At 42.6% G+C, this 16,650-nt stretch overlaps 1 protein-coding gene across 17 annotated transcripts in view; it reads left to right on the top strand.

The window, feature by feature from the left end:
• Positions 1-2,753: 2,753 nt before the first annotated feature.
• Positions 2,754-16,650, top strand: part of LOC139381823 (mitogen-activated protein kinase kinase kinase kinase 3-like) — a 69,461-nt gene continuing 55,564 nt past the window's right edge. For 16 of the 17 annotated variants that reach the window (XM_071125617.1, XM_071125616.1, XM_071125623.1 and 13 more), the window contains exon 1: positions 2,761-2,993. In XM_071125617.1, coding sequence (XP_070981718.1) covers positions 2,898-2,993 — 96 coding nt within the window. In that variant the 5' untranslated portion in view covers positions 2,761-2,897. Of the gene's footprint in view, positions 2,994-16,650 lie in introns of all 17 variants that reach the window. The other variant, XM_071125619.1, reaches the window with a different exon arrangement.

The following is a 16,650-nucleotide window of genomic DNA, read 5'->3' as shown; positions in this document are numbered from 1 at the left end:
TGTGACTCCAAATCCAGACCTCCATGGGTTGATAAATTCCATTGATAATTTTTGTGTGATTTTGTTGTCAGCACATTCAACTATGTAAAGAAAAAAGTATTTAATAAGAATATTTCATTCATTCAGATTTAGGATGTGTTATTTTAGTGTTCCCTTTGTTTTTTTGAGTAGTGTATATACATATATACACACTACATGACCAAAGGTATGTGGACACCTACTTGTCGAACATTGAGTTGGTCCACTCTTTGCTGCGACAAAACAGCTTCCACTCTTCTGTGAAGGATTTCCACTAGATGTTGGAACATTGCTGTGGGGACTTGCTTCCTTTCAGCCACAAGAGCATTAGTGAGGTTGGGCACTGATGACTGGCTCGCAGTCGGTATTCCAATTCATCCCCAATGTGTTCGATGCGGCTGAGGTCAGGGCTCTGTGCAGGCCAGTCAAGTTCTTCCACACCGATCACGACATGCCATTTCTGTATGGACCTCGCTTTGTGCACGGGGGCATTGTCATGCTGAAACAGGAAGGGTCTTCTTCAAACTGTTGCCACAAAGTTGGAAACACAGAACCGTTTACATTGTAGCTTTAAAATTTCCCTTCACTGGAATTAAGTGGCCTAGCCCTAACCAGGAAAAACAGCCACCACCAAACTTTACAGTTGGCACTATGCATTCATGCAGGTAGCGTTCTCCTGGCATCTGCCAAACCCAGATTCATCCATCATTCCGCGTTTCCACTGCTCCAGAGTCAAATGGCGGCGAGCTTTACACCCCTCCAGCCGACGCTTGGCATTGAGCATGGGGATTTTAGGCTTGTGAGCGGCTTTTTGTCAATGGAAACTCATTTCATGAAACTCACGACGAGCAGTTCCTGTGCTGAAGTTGCTTCACACACACACACAGAAAATATTAAGAACATCTTCCTAATATTGAGTTGCACACACCTCTCCCTTTTGCCCTCAGAACAACCTCAATTCGTCAGGGCCTGGACTCTACAAGGTGTCAAAAGCGTTCCACAGGGATGCTGGCTCATGTTGAGTCCAATGCTTCCCACAGTTGTCAAGTTGGCTGAATGTCCTTTGGGTGGTGGACCATTCTTGATACACATGGGAAACTGTTGAGCATGAAAAACCCAGCAGTTCTTGACACAAACTGGTGTGCCTGGCACCTACTACCATACCCCGCAACCTGGTCACAGTGCATTTGGTATTATTCTGTGCATTAACTAAACGGAGTGTCTCGGATTTGTTTGTTTTGTATGGTATGTATTAATTTGTGGATGTCCATCCATTTCATATGATGTTACGAATTATAATTTGTGTGATATGTTACAAATTGCAATTTGTTGTGGCTAACGTTAGCTAGTTGGCTAACGCTAGCTATATGGCTAACTTTAGCTGGGTTAGGGGTGAGGGTTGTCCGTAATGATATTTGAACACGCTACCTTTTGGGTTACTAGACGTTTGGGTTATACGCCGGCCCATCCACCCTCCATTTTTGCATTAAGTAACCTGTCTTATGTAACCATACCAAACGCTAACATACCATTCTAATTTGAATGTCATAAATCTTTTGTCTTGTCCATTCACCCTCTGAATGGCACACATACACAATCCATGTCTTAAGGCCTGAAAATCCTTCTTTAACCTGTCTCCTCCCTTTTTCATTTACACTGATTGAAGTGGATTTAACAAGTGACATCAATAAGGGATCATGGCTTTCACCTGGTCAAACTGTAATGGAAAGAGCAGGTGTTCTTAATGTTTTGTACACTCAGTATATTTTTGTACACTTTTTGCGGGGAAGCGAACTCAATATACTTTAAAATTACTCAAATCAAATCTGTATAGAAATGATAATGGACCTATATTCATACAGTTTCTTGACTCTTCAGCTCACTAATAATCACTAGACAGCCGGGGAGTATAAAAAATGCAAAAAAACGATAAATAGACCACTATTTTTTTGTTGCACATTTTGACGGCAAGGAAAAACACATTTTCAGGGAGGCCCTCCGAGGGCAAAATGAGTTCGAACACCCCTGCATTAAAGGTTGACTGATTTTCCCTTCCAATCTTCCTTGGGAGACTTCCTCCTTGAAACATCTTGACTGGGGGTTGATGAGTGGCGAAAGATTGACAGGTTGCACCAGTTGGCCCAGCTCTTCTTGCGTAACCAACATGTGACACACACACACACACACCATTAAGAGGCTAATGAAAGTACCCAGCCGTGGACTAACACCCCCTATAGAGGACAATAATGATCTCCTGCTCATCTCCCCTTCAACTATTAACCCTATCCCTCTTGTCACCAACCAATGTATAGAATTTTATATGATCAATTGAGTAATAGTAGTAGTGATTGACTTAATAATGCAGTTGAACAAGACCTTTGAATACACAAACATGGGGGCTCGGTTAAATGTGTTTAAAAAAAAAAAAGTTTTTAAATCTAGCCAGTTTTGTGGACATCTTATAGGTCTCCTGTCGAAATCACTCTCAAAAGCCCTTCCATAAATGCAATCAGAAATAATTAAGCCCCAAGCACCAGCCTACACCAATCTTACATTTTTATAAAAGCCAAAGAGTTTGGGGCCCATATAATTTTCCGGCCATAGCCTATTTCATTCAGTCTTTATTGTTAGTCAGCCATCTACTAGACTGCCACCGCACTGTAAAGCTGCTGGACACTTTCGCTCAGCCTGCTTTTTTTTAATGGAGAATGTGAGCTGCATTTTTGCGCATGCCCATTGAGCATTGGAAGCCATGTTGAAGTTTCAGTGGCTGGCTGTGCTTTTCTGACGCTGTATGTTTTTAGGTTTGTTTTCTTCGATTTTTTAGTATTGGTGACGTTCAACCATACCATTCGGAACCATAAATTGGAGTTCTAAAGATGAATTCCTGCGTCGACCTATCCAGGCGCAATCCGCAGGAGGATTTCGAGCTAATTCAGCGGATAGGAAGCGGGACATACGGAGATGTCTACAAGGTAACTGCAGCAATAGCAGCCAGTAGCTAACTTGTTTAGCTATGTTGATACATTGTTACAGTAAAAACAACACGCACGTTACATTTATTGTTACGACAGAGTATTCAAACTTACCTAATGACACACTAGAAAGCATACTACGGGTTTGACACTAAAAACCTGTCGCTCAAGTGCTGGTGAATAGCTTTGCTTGGAGCGGTGGAAGGTAACCCTCCCTGGCCAGAATTCCATATCGCAATAGCGCCCAACAGATCATTCCTCTCGTTCTGTTTTGATCAACATAATTACACAGCCCGTAGTCACCCTTGGTCTTTGGGTGGGGGTTACAATGTTGCGTGCCTTTTTGTTAGTGTCTTTATATTGTGGTAGAATATCCCCGAAGGATTCAGTCTGGTTCCACACAACAGACAAGGCCCAGCGCCTACAGGCTCAATCGGGCAACAAGGGAAAGCTATGAATATTCAAGTTCAATTAGATTTTAGCCCTAAAAACAGTAAATTGGATTCTATTTAATGAACACAATGATATGTTTTGGGACTTTGCAATACTGATTATGGTGTCAATTACCGTCTTTCCTTTTGTTGATTAAAAGATTCACTCCTACTTGTTATAAATGAACCACAATATTGTGGGAGGCAGGGACAACCATTACAGATTACATCTTCAAACACTGATTCATTATGAAGGTTCAGTCAAATAAACAACTGGAATATTTAGCTATTTGTCTACCTAGTATAATCTTCACTTCACCCAGAGTAGGCCCATTAACAATATTGTTGACATGATGCAGGGATGGGACACTCCAGTCCTCAGGGGCCTGATTGGTGTCACGCTTTGGCCCCAGCTAACACACCTGACTCCAATAATCAACTAGTCATGATCTTCAGTTTAATCAGCTGTTTGTTAGAGATGGAGAAAAAGTGTGACACTACTCTGGCCCCTGAGGACAGGAGTTGCCCATCCCTAGTGGTTTGTCAAAGTATTTCGAGTATTGGATGACAGTTCATTGGATTAAAAGGAATTTGAAGAAGGCCTACAATGTAGGCCTTTGTTTACAGTAACCAATAACTATACAGAGCATAGACTATGACCCTATCAAATGTAGCCAACAGATGAAGACATTTTAGCTTAATGGCATTTGCCGCGCTATGCTTTTAAGAATGGAGTTGTTATCCCCTTGATCATAGTGAATGCATGTGAAATGTGCGCGGCACAGCTCGGCAGGCATGGTCTAGAATGCAGTGGTCCTGACTTCCTATGCGTGCGTGCGACTGTGCGATCCATTGTTTACCTCTTCCTTTACAGGATCAGTCTTAGAGGAGAAAGCCTGGTCAGACCCTCAGCTGGATGTGTTCACAATCAGACCTTGCAGAACCGTCTGCAGTGGCCATCCTGTTTGGACCAGGATTGTTTTATTCTAGTTGTTTGCTCATTAGAACTGTTGGACATAAGTCCAAACTCACTTTTGGCTATCTTCAGGCATGTTCCTTGTCTTTTTGTATCTATTGTACCAGTGCAATGTACAGTAACAGCCTAATATGTTTTACCTTGGATCCACAAGAAAACACAACACACTAAAACATGTTGAGCCAAGCATTTCTCCTCCCATAAGGCAATGAAGTTGCTCATACACCCTCAGTGTGGTTCGCCACTGTGCCGATTTAGACCAGTACTAGGTGTGGACAATGGGGAGAGAATCAGGAGATATGACAGGGTGGTGATATCTTCCTCCCGTCCCAATAAGAATGTGTTTGCTGTGGGCTACAGTGCGTCACTGTTGTCTTGTCAGCTGTGTTGGTCAGATAGCCGTGCTTCTCTTTCAAAATGTCACCTCATTGTCAATTCCATTCGATAAGATGTTATAAAACATGCATTAATTAGGTTTTTAACCCCCCCCCCCCCCATAACAGCATTCATATATTTGAATATCGATGCAGTAATATCATGCTGGACTGCTATGTTCTACTGCCCTGGTTCCATGCTTACTGTTTCTGTTTAGGAGGTCAGAAGTTCAGTAAGGTTTTTTGGGTTGGATTGGGAGCAGGGCATTATAAGGTTGGCAGTGTAGACAATTTAGTTTGTTCTAAGCAGGTTAATAGGCCTGTTGTATGTGAATGACAGGGTTAGAAGGTGAGACACACAGTAGGGGATTGTTTTCTTGGGGTTCCTCAGGAGTTTAGCATTTCCTTCTTTTCGGAGCGTGTGCCTCTATTCACACACTGTTCTAACGTAGCGTCCACTTGTGAAGTGTGGGATAAGAAACTTCACAGCCCAGTACAAGACTGGGAAGAGGGTGTTTTGGTTAGGCCATTCATCACGGAGTGAAGTGCTGTCAGAGAGTCTATTGAATGCTGTCCATGTACTGACCACTGAGATGTCTGATTGGATGTGTGTTCATGCTTTGTCCTAAGTTGCCAGTGCACGGTCCATGCTTTAATATATCCTCAGTCTTAGCTTGACTCGCTGCTTATTGTTCTGGCCATCCAGTAGGTGATTCCATAGGTCTATCTGCTTGTTTTTATAGGATCTAGGTATTAAGCCTAAACATGCATTAGGGAGGAGAGAAACTGGAAACAAGTCTCTTGCGCGCACCCACAGACGGCTCACTCCCCACCTGCCGCACACACTGAGACCAAGCTAGCATCTGCATGCTCTTGTCTTGCTTGTCAGATAGCATTTGTCTCCAGCCCTTAAGTGTTCTCTGTGGGGTGTGTGTTGGTGGGAGGACAGGTGGAGCACTTTACAGGCCCTTCTCACTCAGATCACCTGTTCTTTTTCAGGGTCTAGGGCAAGGAGGCCTATATATAGGTGTTTAAGATGTGGTGGTGCCAGGTCGGGGATATGGCTTTTTAAGTGCAATTGTTATTCATTAAGTTTAAAAGTGCATTTGTTGGGTGCTTTCTATTTATTTCCATTAAAGTTATGTTTGTTTGGCTCATACACATTTGTGGTCCAATGACTGACTGATGTGTGGTTGGTTCCTGTTTCTGTAGCAGATAGGGGGAAAGTTCAGTGACCCAGTTTTCCCAGGATAAGCCTGGATTTTAAGGCGGGCTGCCTGAACTGAGCGAGGGAGCCAAACTTGCAGCCTGGATTTTATCCCTGCACGGAATGAGCTCACAGACGCTGGGCATCATGGCTCTCGGTCCAATGGTCCCCCACAATCACAAGAGATACAATCACTTAAACCTTCAAACTTACTGAGACAGTTTATTGAAAGCTCACAGCCACAAATATGGATGTAGGCCTAGATCTAGATACTCAGCCCAGTGCAGTTCCACATTTTGAATGGCAATATTCATACTTATTCTGTAGAGAGAGACCAGGAAAAAGAGGGTAAACCAAATGCCTAACTGTTATTCATTTCGGTACGCTTTATGTTCGCCATGTGTTCAGTGCCCAGCTTGGCAGTGCTCATGGCGTCGAGCCTCCCACACAAAGCACCATGTTATGAACCGTCATACCTTGAGTCATCACTGAAAAGGCATCACCAGTGGAGGGCCAGACATCTACGAGAGGGAGAGACCTAGAAAGGGAGGGAGGGAAGTGGATTTTAATCCAAGGATTATCCTAGGCCTACTACTTCACGTCTATCCAGCCAACATTAGGGTTAAATTAGCCTGTCAATGGGAAGGCTCACAGTCAACAAAGGCTTGTGTAACCTATAGGCCCTAAATGTGTCTTGTGTTTTCAAGTGACTCATCTGCCAGGGACAAGTGGTAGCAGGCCTGTGCTGGGCAGAAATATTAGGCCTATGTTTGCCACATAGCTACGTCTTTGATTACAGACTACATTTTGTGTTCTCACTCTGCCTTCAACAGAGAGGTGCTTGTCCCTCTGGCTTTAGGATGTAAACCTGGTGTGATGGGTGTGGATCAGAAAGTCTGAGCTGTAGCTTAAAGTCCCAGTGCAGTCAAAAACGTGATTGTCCTGTTTCATATACAGTTTATTAGGTACACCCATCTAGTACTGGGTCGGACCCCCTTTGGCCTCCAGAACAGCCTGAATTATTCTGGGCATTCTTCAAGGTGTTGGAAACGTTCTACAGGGATGTTGGTTCATGCTGACGCAATGGCATCACACAGTTGTTGCAGATTGGACGACGGTACATTGATGCTGTGAAACAACCGCCCGTTCCATCTCATCCCATAGATGCTCTATAGGGCTGAGGTCTGGGGACTGTGCAGGTACCTCAAATAAACTGAACTCACTGTCATGGTCTAGGTGATGTTTGTCCACTCCTCAATTGTCCAGTGTTGGTTATCATGTACCCACTGGAGCCTCTTCTAGGAATGAAACCTGGTTTGGTCGTCTGCTGCAATAGCCCATCCATGACAAGGATCAACGAGTTGTGCATTCCAAGATGCTGTTCTGTATACCACTGTTGTTCAACGCTGTTATGTTGACCTGTTCGACCTCTATCAACGAGCTGTTTTCGCACACAGGGCTGCCACTGACTGGATGTTTTTTTGTTTGTCGCACCGTTCTCTGTAAACTAGAGGTCGACCGATTATAATTTTTCAACGCCGATACCGATTATTGGAGGACAAAAAAAGCAGATACTGGTTAATCGGCCAATTTAAAATAAATAAATATATATAAAAACAAAAATATAATATATATATTTTTTAAGGATTTTTAATAATGACAATTACAACAATACTGAATGAACACTTATTTTAACTTAATATAATACATTAATAAAATCAATTTAGCCTCAAATAAATAATGAAACATGTTCAATTTGGTTTAAATCATGCAAAAACAAAGTGTTGGAGAAGAAAGTAAAAGTGCAATATGTGCCATGTAAGAAAGCGAACGTTTAATTAAGTTCCTTGCTCAGAACATGAGAACATATGAAAGCTGGTGGTTCCTTTTAACATGAGTCTTCAATATTCCCAGGTAAGAAGTTTTAGGTTGTAGTTATAGGAAATATAGGACTATTTCTCTATAGCATTTGTATTTCATATACCTTTGACTATTGGATATTGTTATAGGCACTTTAGTATTGCCAGTGTAACAGTATAGCTTCCGTACCTCTCCTCGCTCCTACCTGGGCTCGAACCAGGAACACAACGACAACAGCCACCCTCGAAGCAGCGTTACCACGCAGAACAAGGGGAACAACTTCTCCAAGTCTCAGAGCGAGTGACGTTTGAAACGCTATCAGTGCACACCACGCTAACTAGCTAGCCATTTCACATCTCATCTTTACACCAGCCTAATCTCGGGAGTTGATAAGCTTGAAGTCATAAACAGCAGAGCTGCTGGCAAAACGCACGAAAGTGCTGTTTGAATGAATGCTTATGAGCCTGCTGGTGCCTACCATCGCTCAGTCAGACTGCTCGATCAAATCATAGACTGAATTATAACATAATAACACACAGAGATGCGAGCCGTGGGTCATTAATGTGGTCGAATCAGGAAACTATCATCTCGAAAACGAGACGTTTATTCTTTCAGTGAAATACAGAACCGTTCCGTATTTTATCTAATGGGTGGCATCCATCAGTCTAATTATTCCTATTACATTGCACAACCTTCAATGTTATGTCATAATTACGTAAAATTCTGGCAAATTAGTTCACAATGATCCAGGCGGCCCAAACTGTTGCATATACCCTGACTCTGCGTGCAATGAAAGCAAGAGAAGTGACACAATTTCACCTGGTTAATTTTGCCTGCTAACCTGGATTTATTTTAGCTAAATATGCAGGTTTAAAAATATATACTTCTGTGTATTGATTTTAAGAAAGGTATTGGTGTTTATGGTTAGGTACACGTTAGAGCAACAACAGTCCTTTTTCGCGACTGCACACTGCATCGATTATATGCAACGCAGGATACGCTAGATAAACTAGTAATATCATCAACCATGTGTAGTTATAACTAGTGATTATGATTGATTAATTTGAATGCTAGCTAGCAACTTACCTTGGCCTCTTACTGCATTCGCGTAACAGGCGGGCTCCTCATGAGGCAGGCGGTTAGAGCGTTGGATAAGTTAACCATAAGGTTGGAAGATTGAATCCCTGAGCTGACAAGGTAAAAAATCTGTCATTCTGCCCCTGAACAAGGCAGTTAGCCCACCGTTCCTTGGCCGTCATTGAAAATAAGAATGTGTTCTTAACTGACTTGCCTAGTTAAATAAAGATTAAATAAAGGTGTAAAAAAAAATATATATATATCTTTTAAATCTGCACAATCAGCGTCCAAAATTACCGATTTCCGATTGTTATGAAAACTTGAAATCAGCCCTAATTAATCGGCCATTCCGATTTAATCTGTCGACCTCTACTGTAAACCCTAAACATTGGCGTGCGTGAAAATCCCAGGAGGGCAGCCATTTTTGGCATGCTGATCTGGCAACAACAATCATACCATACTCAGTCACTAAAGTCACTTGTTTTGCCCAACGTTCAATCGAACAGTTACTGACTACCTCGATTCCTGTCTGCTTTGTATAGCAAGCCAAGGCCACCTGACTCCCCGTCTGTAGGAGCGGTCCCTTATCGTGAATGAGGTGGTGTACCTAATGAACTGTCCGATGAGTGTATATTTCTACACTGAGGTTGGAATAATACTGTGAAAATTATGATAATGTCCTTTTAGTGTAAGAGCTGTTTTTGAAAAGACTGCATGACATTTCAGTGGGATGGAGACATTACCAGGCGGTACATTAATTGATCGACCAATAATCGAGTCCCAAACCTCTGCCAATAACTAATGAGTTTCCTCTTCCCACTCAGACCACTTCCAGACGGTCCAAGCAAAATTCTTGCTTGAGAAATTGCTCTTTGCTAAGAAGCTATTTTTGTTGATTTAAAACAATCACAGTAAGCTTCTTAATTGTTACCAAGAAATTATTTAATTGTTACCCAGAAATGCATATGGCCTTTTAAGGTGATATTCGCTCATAGCCCAGCTAATGAACCTGTGGGTTTAGACCACAGAAACGTTTGAGACCACAGGAGGTTGGTGGCGTCTTAATTGGGGAGAAGGGGCTCGGGGTAATGATTGAAGCAGAATAGTGGAATGGTATCAAATACATCAAATGCATGGTTTCCAAGTGTTTGATACAATTCCGTTTTCTCTGTTCTGGCCATTATTATGAGCTGTTCTCCCCTCAGCAGCCTCCTGTTTTTGAGACACAGGACACACACACACCTTTCACACCTAATTTACTCTTCTCTCTCCCCCTCTCAAATGAATGTGCTGTGTTTGATGTCTTGCTGCACTTTCAGATTTTGCGTTCATGGGATCTATAGATTAAGGTGTAGGCTGGCAGTTAGCATGCCTGCCAACATTGGCCTCCACTATAGCCTCTGCAGTCCTCTGCCCTGCCAGCTAGGCCCATGTCTACTTTGTAGCCCTCATACAGCTCTCTGCCTGGAGTGTCAGCCTGCTGCTTTTTTTCCCTCCCAAAAAGTGTCTCCTTTTCCATATGTTAAATACCTGGTTTTCCATGAACCAAGTTCCCAGATTTCCATGTACCACGTCCCTTTTTTTCCACACTTTGTACTCCTTTTTTCCATACCATGATGAGCTCCACTGGCTTCATGAATATTGCAGGGCTGCTGTCCTGAAGCTGGTCCCCGATCACAGCTAGTCAGTTGTAACGCTCCCACCACAACGGCCACCTCCTATATTTAGAATGGACCCACTGCCGGGAAAAGGCAAGTTGGCATCTGCAGTCTACATCAGTGTTCAGTGTATCTACAGTACATGCCTGTCGATCTCAGCATCGGTGATATATGTGGCATAGTGTAGATCTTGCTGGCTGTCTGTGGAGCTTTTTCTATTGATCAGAACTTGTCTGTTGAAATAGTTATTTCTTTGCCTTTGTTTCTCTTTGCCTTGTCTTGTCCTCCCATGGGTGTATGGCGGGCTCTCTGTCTTTCCCTGTCTCGCTCTATCCCTCTCGATCTTTCCATCATTGCCTCGCTCAATGGTGACATCACAACTAAAGCCTTTTTAGTCAGCCTGCCAACTATTCTGGGATGCTGGAGTAGTGCAGTGTTTCGTATCTATGAATATGGCTTTGTTCGTTATGCTCAGTGAGCCCTCAGTGTTTGTCTGAATCTGAAGGCTGGTGAATCTAATAAGGCAGATGTTCCATGACTGGTTTCTGCTCAAATAATGGCCTTAATGAGAGGTTAAATATAATGTCACATGGCTTCTGTGTATGTCAGTCTTCATACTTTCTCATACCTGTCCTAGTAGACAGGCTGTTCTGGTGTATCCCATTCTGTCTGATCATTTAGAATGTTGTCTTTCCAGTAGTGTGTCCCTCAGTGATAGAGGCTTCAAGGTTTCAGTTCAGGAACAAGTCGGTGAATAGTAAATGCTAGTGAGATGCAGCTTAACTTACTGTAAGGGTGATCAAGGAAAATGGAATGTTGAGTGACGGCCTTTTAACAAATGTACAAACCTCAAACAAAATGTAATCTCAGACCAGTAGGCTATATGATATACACTACCGTTCAAAAGTTTGGGGTCACTTAGGGCATGTCCTTGTTTTTGAAAGGAAACCTTATTTTTTTGTCCATTTTTAAAATAACAGCAAATTGATCAGAAATACAGTAGACATGGTTAATGTTGTAAATGACTATAGCTGGAAACAACTGATTTTTAATGGAATATCTACATCGACGTACAGAGGCCCATTATCAGCAACCAACTCCTGTGTTCGAATGGCACGTTTGTGTTAGCTAATCCCTGTTTATCATTTTAAATGGCTAATTGATCATTAGAAAACACTTTTGCAATTATGTTATCAGAGCTGAAAAATGTTGTTCTGATTAAAGAAGCAATAAAACTGGCTTTCTTTAGACTAATTGAGTATCTGGAGCATCAGCATTTGTGGGTTCGATTACAGGCTCAAAATGGCCAGAAACAAAGAACGTTCTCCTGAAACTCGTCAGTCTATTCTTGTTCTGAGAAATTAAGGCTATTCCATGCGAGAAATTGCCAAGAAAAGCAAGATCTCATACGACGCTGTGTACTACTCCCTTCACAGAACAGCGCTGGCTCTAACCAGAATTGAAAGAGGAGTGGGAGGCCCCGGTGCACAACTGAGCAAGAGGACAATTACATGAAATTGGCCTGTACTGAAGAGCTCAGTGACTTTCAATGTGGCACCGTCATAGGATGCCACTTTTCATACGAGTCAGTTCATAAAATTTCTGCCCTGCTAGAGCTTCCCCGGTCAACTGTAAGTGCTGTTAAGCTCACAGAACGGGACCGCAGAGTAGCATGTAAAAGTCGTCTGTCCTTGGTTGTAACACTCACTACCGAGTTCCAAACTGCCTCTGGAAGTAACGTCAGTACAATAACTGTTTGTTGGGAGCTTCATGAATTGGGTTTCCATGGCCAAGCAGCCACACACAAGCCTAAGATCGCCATGCCCAATTCCAACCGTCGGCTGGAGTGGTGTAAAGCTTGATGCCATTGGACTCTGGAGTAGTAGAAACGCATTCTCTGGAGTGATGAGTCATGCTTCACTCAGACGAATCTGGGTTTGGTGGATGCCAGGAGAACACTACCTGCCCGGCTGCATAGAACCAAATGTAAAGTTTGGTGGACAAGGAATTAGGGTCTGGGTCTGTTTTTCATGGTTTGGGCTAGGCCCCTTTGTTCCAGTGAAGGAAAATCTTAACACTACAGCATTCAGTTACATTCTAGACGATTCTGTGCTTCCAACTTTTGACAACAGTTTGGGGAAGGCCCTTTCCTGTTTCAGCATGACAATGTCCCCGTGCACAAAGCGAGATCCATACAGAAATGGTTTTCTGAGATCGGTGTGGAAGACCTTGACTGGCCTGCACAGAGCCCTGCCCTCAACCCCTTCAAACACCTTTGGGAGGAATTGGAATGCCGACTGCGAGCCAGACCTAATCGCCCAACATCAGTGCCCGACCTCACTAATGCTCTTGTGGTGGATAGTCTCGTGGTAATGGCTGGAGCGCAGTCATTGCAATGGTATCAAATACATTAAACACATAGTTTGATTCCATTCGTGCCGTTCCAGCCATTATTATGAGCCATCCTCCCCCAGCAGCCTCCACTGGTCTATACTGTAGTTATGGAAAAGGTGGACAATATACTGTGCTTTGTTATAGGAAGGATAGGATACACCCTAACAGGCTCAAACCTGGTACCAGGGTTTAAAGTAAACAACCAGTGCTGATGAGGGTGACGGTGAAGTCTCACTCAAGTAAAGAGTTGAATCTGTTGCAAAAGAGGGGATGAGAGAGAACTGACTCTGCTGTCTGCAGTGTGTGCAGACTCTGTAAATGCCAGAGCTCTGTGGAGGAAATATTTTTCCACCCAACGTTCTGAGGCCACATACTTTCTTAACTATGTGTAATATGTTATTCCTCCCACCACACTATTTCTAACACCACTATCCCACTAATACTGTGCATATTATTATTTATATTTTTAACAGGTCTTGCACATGTTATGCTCATGTGTTGACTTTATTTATGGTTACAGACTCATATTTTTAACAATAGGAAGTAGGTCTGTAGTGAATAGCCTAAAGATTTGTTATTTGTAATTGTAAATAGTGTGGTATTTCTAGTAGTCCAGTCCCTGTGGTTCTGTTTGTTCCCCCTTTAATCTCTCGTCTGGGCCAGATCTGAGCCGTCGTACTGTGAGCTCCACCTGGAGACACGAACATGCACTCGTTTGTGTGTGTGTGTGTGCCAGCGTAGGTGCACGTTTTTGAAACAGTTCTTGCCATAAAATAAGGAAGTCTATCTGCTCTTGTTTTAAATATTCTAATTTACACGGGCAATATAGCCTACCACAAATAGGCTATGGATTTTAATGTAAAGCTATGTTTTAGTTATGAGTCGTTTAATGTCATTTCAGCAAGCCATGACACCTACCACCACCCCCCCTCCCCCCACACACACACACACACCCTACGCCAATCCCACCCCAACAACCAGTATAAAGTATCAGTTCTCTTTGTCTAAGTATACTGAAGAAAAATACGGAACATGTAAAGTGTTGGTCCCATGTTATATGAGCCGAAATACATAAAGATCCCAGAAATATTCCATACTCACAAAAAGCTTATTTCTCTCATTTTGTGCACGAATGTGTGTACATCCCTGTCAGTGAGCATTTCTTCTTTGCCAAGATGATCTGCCACACCTGTCAGGTGGAATCAATGTTAATTTCTCTACCATAACTTCTTGGCGCACCCATCCCGTTAACGGGATCATTTTCGTCAACATCCGCTGAATTGCAGAGCTTCAAATTCAAATTAAATTACTAAAAATATTTAATCTCCATGAAATCACAAGTGCAATATAGCAAAACACAGCTTAACTTGTTGTTAATCCACCTGGCGTGTCATATTTCAAAAAAGCTTTTCGGGGGAAAGCTATCCAAGAGTTTATGTTAGGATATCTCTCTCTCAGCAGACAAAACATTACAAACAGCTAGCAGCAAAGTAGATTGGTCAGAAAAGCAATAAAATGAAACACTTACCTTTGATGATCTTCGGATGTTTGCACTCACGAGTCTCCCAGTTACACAATAAATGCTCATTTAGTATCATCTGGATTATTTTTATATCCAAAATGCCTCCATTTGGTTGTTTTGTTCAGAAATCCACAGGCTCGAGCGGTCACGACGGGACAGACAAATTCCAAATAGTATCCGTAAAGTTCGTAGCAACATGTCAAACGTTTTTTATAATCAATCCTCAGGTTGTTTTTACAATAAATAATCGATAATATTTCAACCGGACCGTAGCATTTTCAATAGGAGTGAGAGAGAAAATGTTTGCTCCAAGCTGCTCACGCATGCAAAACTCTGCTGGCACCCAGCCATCCAATGACGCGATGTGATATTTTTCGCTCATTTTTCAGAATTAAAGCCTGAAACTATGTCTAAAGACTGTTCACACCATGTGGAAGCCATAGGAAAAGGAATCTGGTTGATATCCCTTTAAAGGGATGGAAGGCATGCAGTGGAACAGAGAGGTTTCAGGAAAAACAGCACTTCCTGGTTGGATTTTCCTCAGGTTTTCGCCTGCAATATCAGTTCATACTCACAGACAATATTTTTACAGTTTTGGAAACTTTAGAGTGTTTTCTATCCTAATCTGACAATTATATGCGTATTCTGGGCCTGAGAAATAGGCAGTTTCATTTGGGTATGTTTTTCATCCAAACATCAATATGCTGCCCCCTACACTCAAGAGGATAAGAGAGAAATGTCGTCGTAGAGAATTTAGCAGTACGTCCAACCGGCCTCAACCGCAGACCACATATAACCACGCCAGCCCAGGACCTCCACATCTGGCTTCTTCACCTGCGGGATGGTCTGAGACGAGCCACTGAGACAGCTGATGAATCTGAGGAGTTTTTCTGTATGTAATAAAGCCCTTTTTGTGGGGAAAAACTAATTCTGATTGGCTGGGCCTGGCTCTCCAGTGGCTGGACCTATGCTTTCCCAGGCCCACCCATGTAATTTAATTAATCTTCATGAGGCGCGAGCACTTCTTCCAGACAAAAACTCAAAGTTCCGTTACAGGTCGTAGAAACAAGTCAAACGATGTATGGAATCAATCGGTAGGATGTTTCTAACATAAATCATCAATAATGTTCCAAACAGACATTTCCTATGTCTGAAGAAAAGCACTGGAACGAGAGGTAAGGAGCGCACGTCACGAGCCTGAGGCACTTGCCAGACCACTGACTCAAACATGTCTCATGAGCCCCTCCTTTATAGTAGAATCCTCATTCAAGTTTCTAAAGACTGTTGACATCTAGTGGAAGCCGTAGGAAGTGCAACTTTATCCATATCCCACTGTGTTGTCGGTAGGCCAAGCTTTTAAAAACTACAAACCTCAGATTTTTCTCAGGTTTTCGCCTGCCATATGAGTTCTGTTATACTCACACATCATTCAAACAGTTTTAGAAACTTGAGTGTTCTAATAATAATATGCATATATTAGCATCTGGGACAGAGTAGGAGGCAGTTCACTCTGGGCGTGCTATTCATCCAAAAGTGAAAATGCTGCCCCCTATCCCAAAAAGATTATTAACCACGTCTCAGTAATGACCAACACATCTGGATTGGAGCTGTGAACCCACACTTTCAATTGATCCATTTTAGATAATAAGCTTCTAGTGTTAACATGCAGAAAACCCAGGCTTTTACGAGAGCAGAAATCAGTGAAGCAGATATCAGAGCACAAGTCCGAATTGGGGCTAGCAACTATAGATGGGCCAGGGTGTACATGCACATTTCCAGATATCATCAACAGTAATACAATCAAGGCACGGCATAGTACGGGGAGAGCTCATAGGACAGAGAGAGCTCTGCAGTGCTGATTTATGACATCTGAATGTGCATCAGATGGCAACAAGATCATATTGTTCAGCAATTTCATCAGGTAACATGAATACAAAGCCGGCGAGAGGTGGTTAGACTAGGATGGGAGGCCAAAAGACTGTAACCAATAGTCAAGAGTCCCGAGTGTGGGGGAAAAAAGTCTGTCCCACAGTTTGGTAAAGAAAGTTCATAGTCAACATAGCATGCAGGAGTCATGAGGAAAATAGCAAAATGCACAAGAAAAAAAAATATACAGTTGAAGTCGGAAGTTTACATACACCTTAGCCAAATACATTTA

The sequence above is a fragment of the Oncorhynchus clarkii genome, chromosome 23 (genome assembly GCF_045791955.1).
Source record: "Oncorhynchus clarkii lewisi isolate Uvic-CL-2024 chromosome 23, UVic_Ocla_1.0, whole genome shotgun sequence".
Taxonomy (NCBI): Eukaryota; Metazoa; Chordata; class Actinopteri; order Salmoniformes; family Salmonidae; genus Oncorhynchus; species Oncorhynchus clarkii.
Note: the sequence above shows the minus strand (reverse complement) of the source record. Positions and strands in the feature narration are given on the sequence as shown.